This window comes from Malus sylvestris, chromosome 7 (genome assembly GCF_916048215.2).
Source record: "Malus sylvestris chromosome 7, drMalSylv7.2, whole genome shotgun sequence".
Taxonomy (NCBI): domain Eukaryota; kingdom Viridiplantae; phylum Streptophyta; class Magnoliopsida; order Rosales; family Rosaceae; genus Malus; species Malus sylvestris.
The window spans coordinates 1,522,526-1,532,433 of NC_062266.1; the positions used below are offsets into that span (position 1 = coordinate 1,522,526).

The window sequence follows — 9,908 nt, forward strand, 5'->3', positions numbered from 1 at the left end:
TGCGTATAGCGTATTCCGCCAACCCTTTTCTCTATTTTATTGTTCAATTTTGTTCAGTTTTGTTTTTCTGTTTTCTTTATGCCCTTTATAGTGTAAGAGCACTTATTTGGAGTGTAAGAACACCATCTAATTTTTGTAACTTTTCTATTTACTAGTGAGAAAGACAAGTGTTCGTTTCTTTTCTTCTAATGCTATTTCTGCTGTAAGTTTACTTTAGGGTGCCGATATAATCATGCATGCACAAATACTATTATAACATTGTATTTCGTACGTGTAATCGCATACGCTGAATGTACAACTGTAGAACTACAACTAATTATCGGAAGGTTGCCGTATTGGAGTATCGACATACGATTGTGTACATGCTAGATGTTGTCTAAAGAAAAGGTTGAGCCAGTGAAGCGTTTGATGCTAGCAACTGATGAAAACGGTGCAATGTGACATTATATCATTAAGAAGAGACGTGACATTGTAAATATTTCAAAACCATAATTTATTATCGTATGCGACAATTTTTGCATTGTCTTACATGTTTGTAGGTGATTCATTTTATGTTTTTTTTTACTAGTATTAATAACTATTCGGTCTTACGTTAAAATTTTGACAAAGTAATATTCTAAACTAAATGTATTTGAAGTAGAATACAAAGAAAATTGGCAAAAACTCAAATACGAGACCATTAAACCGCGGAAATCAAATGGCCTAAGGTACACGTGCAGTGCTACACGAGTAAACTATATTAAGAGACGTTAACGTCGTCGTTTTGGCACCCTCTCACCGCGTTTCTTTCTTGTAGCCCTTTGTCGCGGCAACATGGAGAGTCCTAGCTTCTTCTCAAGTTCCTAGTTCCCGCTCATCCCAAAGCTTAAACCCACAAAACCCGCCGATCCAAAACCTATTTCTCTCCAAGATTTCAAATCTTTGTAAAGAAAACCTTCATCTCTCTCGTTTGTTTGATACACCCAATCCGTGATGGGATCCTACAGAAGAGCAAAGCTCGCACTCGACGCCTTCCGCGGCTTCACAGCGAGGATTGCCCCCAAAGCCGCCGGCAGAGAGCCCATCTCTCGCGTTTTTTCAACTGGTTCTTCTTCTTGCATCCAGCACAGCTAAGTTTTCTGGGTTTTCCTCCAGTTCTTCAATTTGACACTAATCAATTCCACAACTTGGTAGAATGACAAGAACAACACAGTACAAAAGCCCCTTTCTTGATAGCACTAAGAGATATTACTACGTCGACCGGATCCGGGTTCACCACTTCAAACCGAGAGGCCCCCGGAAGTGGTTTGAGAATCCCAGGAAAGTTTTCATTGTGGGTCTTGTAGGTTCTGGGTTTTTTATCACCGTATTTTGGGAATTTGGAGACGATTCCGTACACGAAGCGAACCCATTTTATAATTTTGTCGAAAGCCTTGGAGAAGAGGTTGGGGGAGACCCAATTCCAGAAAATGAAAGAGAGTTTCAAGGGGGACATTTAGCCCGCCATACAACCGGATAGCGTGCGGATTCGGTTGATTGCCAAGGATATAATTGAGGTTTTGCAGAGAGGGTTGAGCCATGAGGTGACCTGGACTGACGTGGACTATGCGTCCGGTAAAGTGGAGCTAGTGCATGAAGGTGGTGGGAAGGATACTTTGATGGCACTGCAGGACGCTCCGGAGGAGGGGAATTGGTCCCGTGAGGATGAGATTCTTGATGATCAATGGATTGAGAAGAGTAGGAGGACGAGTAGGGAGAGAGGTTTGAAAGCTGCCACTTCACATTTGGATCAATTGAATTGGGAGGTTTTGGTAGTGGATCGGCCTGTTGTCAATGCATTTTGCTTGCCGGGTGGGAAGATTGTTGTCTTCACGGGATTGCTCAAGCATTTTAGAAGTGATGCCTAGATAGCGACGATCATTGGTCATGAGGTGGGGAGATTTCATTGTTTGATGTTGTTTTGTTCTTTAATGTTGTGAAAGCAGTTTTTGTGTTGAAGTGTAATTTGATTTGTTTGGTTAATAGTTGTAGAATTGTGTGAAGATAAGATTAAAAAGTTGATCTTTTTTCCTTGTGCAGAGACTATTACAAAGAACCTGTGGTTTGCAACTCTGCAACTGGTACTTTATCAATTCGTTACGCCTGATGTTTTCAACACAATGTCCAATCTTTTCTTGAGGCTTCCTTTCTCCCGAAGGTACATTACAGTACTTTATAGTTTAGTTTCTAGTCCATTTTAGTTAAAATGTTATGATTTTTCTGAACATTTCTTGTTAGTGCTCTCTTGTTCTGATGCTTAATGAGGATGCATCTGTGTTCTGGTTGCAAATAAGGGGTGTGGGGCGCCATGTTTCACGAGTTTCTTTTGTTGCTGATTCATAATTTCCCCACTCCACGGTATTATGTGAATCAGAAAGCCGTCCTACACCAAATTTTCTTCCGAGTTGAAAATTAAAATGCAAATTTTGCAATTATGTTTGTTAGAACAAATTAGTTGTTTTATTAGGACGACAATAACAACAACAACAACAACCAAGCCTTATCCCACTAAGTGGTCTGGTCCTATTAAGACATATAAGCTCGTGGAATCTCTTTGAAATGTTTTAAGAGCCTTGGGAAATATTTAAGAGTTTATCTTAATGTGAAAAAGCTTCCATGATATTCCCCCCAGTTCATCGAAAAGATAAAAGCTTTTATGATTATAAAGTTCCCTGTTTAATTGTTCCAAACAATGGATTGATGATCATCTCGAAATTTTTCAATGGGAAATGTTTACTATATAAATTTGTGACGACGGTTACTTGGTTGGTAAAATACTTTGGTCTCTTGCTCAAGTGAACCATTCATTAACTCTTGGGTTCCAGAAGGGGAATTGTATTTATATAAAGACACTTGACAGTCCTTATCACAAAAAAATTTAGTATTGTGGTGATCATATTTGAGAGCTTTTGTTCAATGATGCTTCCTCGGAAAAGATGATAGTGACCTCCAATGTTATCTTACTGAAGGCTTCATTATATGATCTGTGATACCGTTGGGATTGGTCTAGTTGATACTTACTGTTAGATTACTCGGTATGTCAGTTGTAGTGAATCTAGTGATTCATCTTTTTTTTTCTCTACCCTTTCATTTTTCACCTGTAAAGTAGTAGTAGAAGTAATCTTTGAGAATGTCGTAAAATAGTTGGATAAGTTGAGTGTTTGTGGACTCACAGAATAGTAATCAATTAGCTTTGGACTACTAGGTGAGAATTCTTTGGATTAAAGCTTGGATGTGTAATTTTGCTTTGCTTTTTATATTTTATATTTTATTTTAATCGCCCACTTGCCGCCCATGTTCCCTTGCATTTTCTTGGGACAAAACCAAAGTATACAGATTCCTTTCACAGTGAAGTTTCCTATGTCCATTCCTGGAAGAAGTGAAAACGAGTGATCTAATTTGCATCGACTCATTGACTTCATATCTACTAGACCAATTTTCGGTGATCCAATTTGTAGATCAATTGAGTATTTCTGTTCTTACATCAGTCTTAGTCTTAGCTGCTCAATCATCGCTGACCAGTTGCGATCGTTTAATGGCTGCTTCTTCTTCTTCTGACGTTCGTTGGAAATACGAAGTGTTCATCAATTTCAGAGGGGAAGACACTCACACCGGCTTCATCAGCCATCTCTACAGAGCTCTGCTGCAGAAACCGATCAACACCTTCGTTGATGCTGAAGAGCTCAGAAAAGGCGACCGCCTTTGCGAGCTCCGGACAGGGATTCAAGAGTCAAGGCTTTCGCTTGTAGTTTTCTCTCAAAACTATGCTCTTTCCACTTGCTGCTTGAAAGAACTCGTGGAAATCTTGGAATGCAGCTATACTAAGAACCAGATTGTGGTCCCCATTTTCTACCAAGTTGATCCGGCTACCGTTCGTAAACTCAAGGGAACTTTCGCCAAAGCTTTTGTTCAGCATGATCACGATTCTAACCTCTATTCTAAATCCAAAATGGTAGAGGTTGAGAGCTGGAGATCCGCTCTTACAACGGCCACCAATATTTCCGGCTTGGGGGATCCGCGAAACTATAAGTAAATTCTAATTTGTTTTAGTTTCCTATTAATTTTTGAGATTTTTGTAATGTTTAGGCATAAATATTTTGTTTTAAATTTATGCAAAACGGTTGTAAAAGTTCATTAGATCTCTGTATGCAAGATCTATTGTTGCTTTTTGAGACTATTATATATCATGAAGGAAAAAAATGGAAAACCCATTTACAATCTACTTTCTATGAAACTAAAAATTAAAAACTAGAGGCCAACATTTGAAAACTAAAAATTTAGATTAAAAAAAATTAAAAACAAAATAGTATCAAAACGACCCAATAATTATTATTTGGTGTTGTTATTATATTGTTTTTAATTTTGACAGGAATGAAGCAGAGCTTATTGAGAAAATTGTAGAAGATGTTTATACGAAATTGATGCAATTCTCATCAACATCAAGCAAATACGACGTGTTCATCAATTTCAGAGAGGAAGACATTGACAACGACTTCATCAACGATCTCTACGGAGCCCTGCTGCAGAAACAGATCAACACCTTCATTGATGCTGAAAAGCTCAGAGAAGACGACCGCCTTCCCGAGCTCCTGACAGCGATTCGAGAGTCAAGTCTTTCGCTTGTAGTTTTCTCTCGAAACTATGCTCTTTCCACTTGCTGCTTGAAAGAACTCATGGAAATCTTGGAATGCAGAGATACTAAGAACCAGATTGTGGTCCCCATTTTCTACCAAGTTGATCAGGCTAACGTTCGTGAAGTCAAGGGAACTTTCGCCAAAGCTTTTTCTCAGCATAAGCACGATTCTAAAGCCAAAATGTTAGAGGTTGGGAGCTGGAGATCCGCTCTTACAACAGCCACCAATTTTTCCGGCTGGGATCCGCGAAACTATAAGTAAATTCTAATTTGTTTTAGTTTCCTATTAATTTTTGAGATTTTTGTAATATTTAGGCATAAATATTTTGTTTTAAATTTGTGCAAAACGGTTGAAAAATTCATTAGATCTCCATATGCAAGATCTATTGTTGCTTTTTCAGACTATTATATATCATGAAAGAAAAAAATGGAAAACCTATTTAAAATCTACTCTCAATGAAACTAAAAATTTAGATCCAAAAAAATTTAAAAACAAAATAGTTATCAAAACGCCCCAATAATTATTATTTGGTGTTGTTATTATATTGATTTTAATTTTGACAGGGATGATGCAGAGCTTATTGAGGAAATTGTAGAAGATGTTTTTACGAAATTGATGCAATTCTCATCAAAATTAAGCAAATACGATGTGTTCATCAATTTCAGAGGGGAAGACACTCGCAGGGGCTTCGTCAGCCATCTTTACAAAGCTCTGTGTCAGAAATCAATCAACACCTACATTGATGCCAAAGAGCTCAGAAGAGGCGACCCCCTTACCAAGCTCCTGATTGCGGTTCAAGAGTCAAAGATTTCGCTTCTAGTTTTATCTGAAAACTATGCTTCTTCCACTTGGAGCTTGAAAGAACTCGTGGAAATATGGAAATCCAAGAACACCAAGAACCAGATTGTGCTCCCCATTTTCTACCAAGTTAATCCATCTGATGTTCGTGGACTCGAGAGAAGTTTTGCGGAAGCTTTTGCTCAGCATGATCTCGATTCTAATGCCGAAGTGGAAATGGTTCGGAGCTGGAGACACGCTCTTAGAACGACCCCCCATCTACCCGGCTGGGTTTCGGGAGACTTTGGGTAAATTCTAAACTGTTTTAATTTCCTATTATTTTTTGAGATTTTTTTAAAGATCCATTAGATTCCTATATTGCAAGATCTAATTGTTGATTTTTGGAACTGTATTATACCATGAAAGAAAAATTGAAAAACTTGTTTGATAACTATTTTGAGTGAAACTAAAAATTGAAAACCCAAAATTTGAAAACTCAAAATCTAGATTTTCTTTTTTTTTTAAAAAAAATTGATAACGAGATAATTACCAAAAGGACCCATTAATTGTTATTCGGTGTTGTTATTATATTGTTTATTAAACGTGACAGGGATGATGCGAAGCTTATTGAGGAGATTGTGGAAGATGTTTCTAGAAAATTGATCCACATCTCATCAACATCAAGCAAAGATAATGTCTTGGTTGAAATGGATTCTCATATGCTTGAAATGCATGTATTATTAAATCCTCCTGGATTTAAAACGAATGATGTTCGCATTGTTGGAATATGTGGTATGGGTGGTTTAGGCAAAACAACCATCGCTAGAGCTGTTTATGATGAAATCTCATTTCAATTTGAAGCTAGTTGCTTCCTTGAAAATATCAGGGAAGGTTTCATGAAGCAAGGCACACTACATATGCAGGCAGAACTTCTATCTAGTATCTCGAACAACAAGGTGGGGAGTTCCGACATTTCGAAGAAAGGTTTCCAGGTGATGTTAAATAGCCTAGGTCAGAGAAAAGTTCTTATTGTTCTGGATGATGTGGACAGATTAGATCAAATTGAAGCTTTACTTGGAGGGCAACATTCCTTTTATGGTGGAAGTAGAATCATTATAACAACTAGAGATGGGCAATTACTAAGCTTAGCTGATGCTGTATATAGGCCTAATGTTTTGAGTGATCTTGGAGCTTTGAAACTCTTTAGGCGGTACGCCTTTAGAACAAACCAACCCACCAGAGATTATGACAATCTTTCGAGGCGTGTCATACAATATGCTCAAGGTCTGCCCTTAGCACTCAAAGTCTTGGGAGCGTTTCTTGATAACAAAATTGTACCCGAGTGGGAAGAAGTGTTAGAAGAATTAAGGAGAATCCCGCATAGGGGAATTCATGATGTGCTTAGAACAAGCTTCAATGGACTAGATGACACAGAGAAGGAAATCTTTCTAGATATTGCATGTTTCTTTAAAGGGATGAAGAAAGACTATGCAACCGAAATTCTGGACAGTTGTGGTTTCTATCCTCATACAGGAATAAGAGTTCTGTTCGATCGAGCTCTCATAACTGTCTCAGAGGAGGGGAAATTGGAGATTCATGATTTACTAGTGGAAATGGGTAGGGAAATTGTCCACCAAGAATCTCTCAAAGAGCCTGGGAGACGAAGTAGGTTGTGGAGTTATGAAGATGTTTATCATGTGCTAACTCAAAATACGGTGAGAAATATTTTTCTTATGCAATTGTTAGTAGAAAGCTGCAACTTTTGATCAAAATCTATTTTTTAGGCCCGTTTGATAACAATTTATGTTTTCAATTTTTAATCTTTAGTTTTCATTTTTTAATAATTGAAAATTGAAAACAATTACCAAACAAGGTATGTGCTTTCAATTTTCAAATTTCAAAAAAAAAAAATTAATCAAAACAAAAGTTGAAAAATGAAAACGAAATAATTATCAAACGGTTCCTTAATAATTGAAAAATGGAAACATTTACCAAACAAGTTATGTGTATTCAATTTTTCAGATTTTTGGAAAATAATCAAAACAAAAGGTAAAATCTAAAAATGAAATTTTATCAAATAGCTCCTTAAGAAAAAAGCATTAACTTCCTATTCTAAACTATGGTTCTCTGTTTTTTCCTTCATTTTGATTTGCGCAGGGTACCGAAGCGGTTGAAAGCATAACCATGTCGATCTCAAATGATGAATGCTTAAATGCTGAAGCTTTTGTTGGAATGACTCAACTAAGACTTCTTAAGATCAGTCAGATGTATTCCATTTTTAGACCTGATTATGGCAAACAACACCTGAATGGGCACTTAGAGTTTCTTTCTAGTCAGTTGAGGTGCCTCTCCTGGCATGGATTCCCTCGCAAGTCTTTGCCATCCACTTGTCAATTCGAAAATCTTGTTGACATTGACATGCGATATAGTCGCATTGAACGACTTTGGGAAGGAATCCAGGTACGTACAATCATCATTTACATATATATGTTTCTTTTAAATGTTTGGGTTATGAGATGTCTTATCAATTAATGCATGTTTTCCTAAATGTTTTGACAGAAGCTGGAGAAGTTGAAGTTCATCAATTTAAGTTATTGTCTATACCTTGAGGAAACCCCTAACTTCACAGAGATGCCCAATCTTGAGAAGCTAATTCTTCGAAGTTGTACAAGTTTAGTTGAGGTTCACCCATCTATTTCGACCCTTACAAACCTTGTGTTATTGAATCTGAATGGATGCAAAAAACTTAAGATTCTAGCCAGCAGCATACGTATGCAATCTCTAGAAACCCTTGATCTTTCTGGCTGCTCGAATCTTGAGATGTTTCCAGAGCCTCTAGAAGTTATGAAGAAACTATCGGAGCTTAATTTATCCGGGTCAAAAATTAAAGAACTGCCCTTGTCAATTAGAAATCTAACTGGGCTTCGTATTTTGGGCCTAGAATACTAAGGGGTCTACCAATCAGCATTTGTCAACTTAAATCCCTGATTTATCTCCTTCTTCTGGTTGTACAAAGTTTGAGGTGATTCTAAGCATTGTAGAATTCATAAGGTGTGTAGAGCTCCGGCTTGGGTGGTGTAACTGTTGCTCGTTGCCATTTTTTGAGGTTCAGCTTGGTTTGATTTTAGGTAATTGCAGGGGAATCTGGTTTCAGATGGGTGGAAAGTGGCGTTCCGGGGTGGAGTTGGTTGAAAGCTACTAGGTTCTTTCAGTTTTTTTTTTTGTTTTTTTCTGTGTTAGGGCTCAACAGTCTGTCTTTTATTTATTTTATTTTATTTTTCCCCCTGGTGGCCGATGTTTTGGCTGTGTGCATATTGTAATTGGGTTTCGTTTCTTATAATTTTGTTGTGTTGGTATAAGAAAAAAAAAAGAAAAAAAGAAAAAAAAAAGCATTGTTGACTGGCACTTTTGGATGAGTAAGTTTGTGTTCTATGGATACTTTTGTAAGGATGATTGGGAAAGCATCGTTGTTCCTCGCGTTTTGAGCTCAAAACAGATATTTGTTGCGATAGCACAGCTAATGGAGCTTGCTCACCATGAACAACAAAATGGACTTTTACTTTCTTCCAAGGATTTACGGGACAATGGCATTTGTAAGTCTTTCGGATTCATTCAGTTAACCAATCCCCTACTGATTCTAGCAGTTTTTAGTGCTCTGCAATTTTTTGGATATATTCAACACACAACAATTTATGTTCATATATCGCTTTTTGAAATGCTGCTTGGGGAAATCTGTTAGCACGAGGATTTTGAACGCGTTAGGTTTTAATTTGGACCAAAAGGATTGGGGAATCCATTTTGATACAATTGACAGGTTGCAGCAAACTGCACTAGACTTCTAGATTACTGATAGAGGTTCCATGATTTGTTCTACAATTTGGAACAATATTCTAACTCTGATGGCCAATGGTGTTTTCTCCGCTTTCATGAGTGGCTTGACTAAAGCAATTTCCACTTTTACTTTATCTAGACATATGATTGAGACATATGATTGATACTATAACATCAGTTTGTCTAGTTGTCTCCGATTGTATCTCATACTATATATTTTCTGGAGTACCTGTTTACAAACACAATTGGTAATCAAATGCTTCATGGACGAAGAAGACATGATGATCATATGGGCATTAATGAGGCATAAGAATCTGGGTTCAAGTCAAGTTGCTTGTTGTCATCTCCAATCGATCAAGACTTCCGTTAGAACATCTTTGAAGGGAAATTCCTATCTAGTTGAGATTGCCCAAGCTGGTGCTAAATGGGGAGTCATCGTTGAAACTATGCTGGCAGAAGAAGATGCAGTTATCCCAATCGCTGCAATAAGACGACAGTTTTTTGGTGCCTTGACTATTGATCTACATGTTGATTTCTCACTGCTGTTCAGTATTAACCTTGACCTTTGGCCTGTATGGGATCCAGGAGATGCTTAAACTACAACTATAAAGTTAATGCTCTGTTTTAAGTTCCAAGAGAACCATTTCA

The 9,908-nt window shown here is 37.4% G+C and overlaps 2 protein-coding genes and 1 pseudogene across 3 annotated transcripts in view; all 3 read left to right on the top strand.

Annotated features, from left to right (window-relative positions):
• LOC126628888 (disease resistance protein RGA2-like) overlaps positions 1-9,908 on the top strand; it is an 81,154-nt gene that overhangs the window by 27,056 nt on the left and 44,190 nt on the right. The window lies entirely within an intron of this gene.
• On the top strand, positions 818-2,311 carry LOC126628362 (uncharacterized; annotated as a pseudogene).
• LOC126628360 (TMV resistance protein N-like) lies at positions 3,193-8,834 on the top strand. 2 transcript variants are annotated; one of them, XM_050298003.1, is made up of 6 exons: positions 3,197-4,047; positions 4,388-4,909; positions 5,216-5,737; positions 6,040-7,144; positions 7,587-7,889; positions 7,989-8,834. In XM_050298003.1, the coding sequence occupies exons 1-6, from the start codon at positions 3,554-3,556 to the stop codon at positions 8,376-8,378; spliced, it is 3,336 nt and encodes a 1,111-aa protein (XP_050153960.1). In that variant the 5' UTR covers positions 3,197-3,553; the 3' UTR covers positions 8,379-8,834. The 2 variants fall into 2 exon arrangements, with proteins under 2 accessions (XP_050153961.1, XP_050153960.1); XM_050298004.1 differs by lacking the exon at positions 4,388-4,909 and having other exon boundaries at positions 3,193-4,047.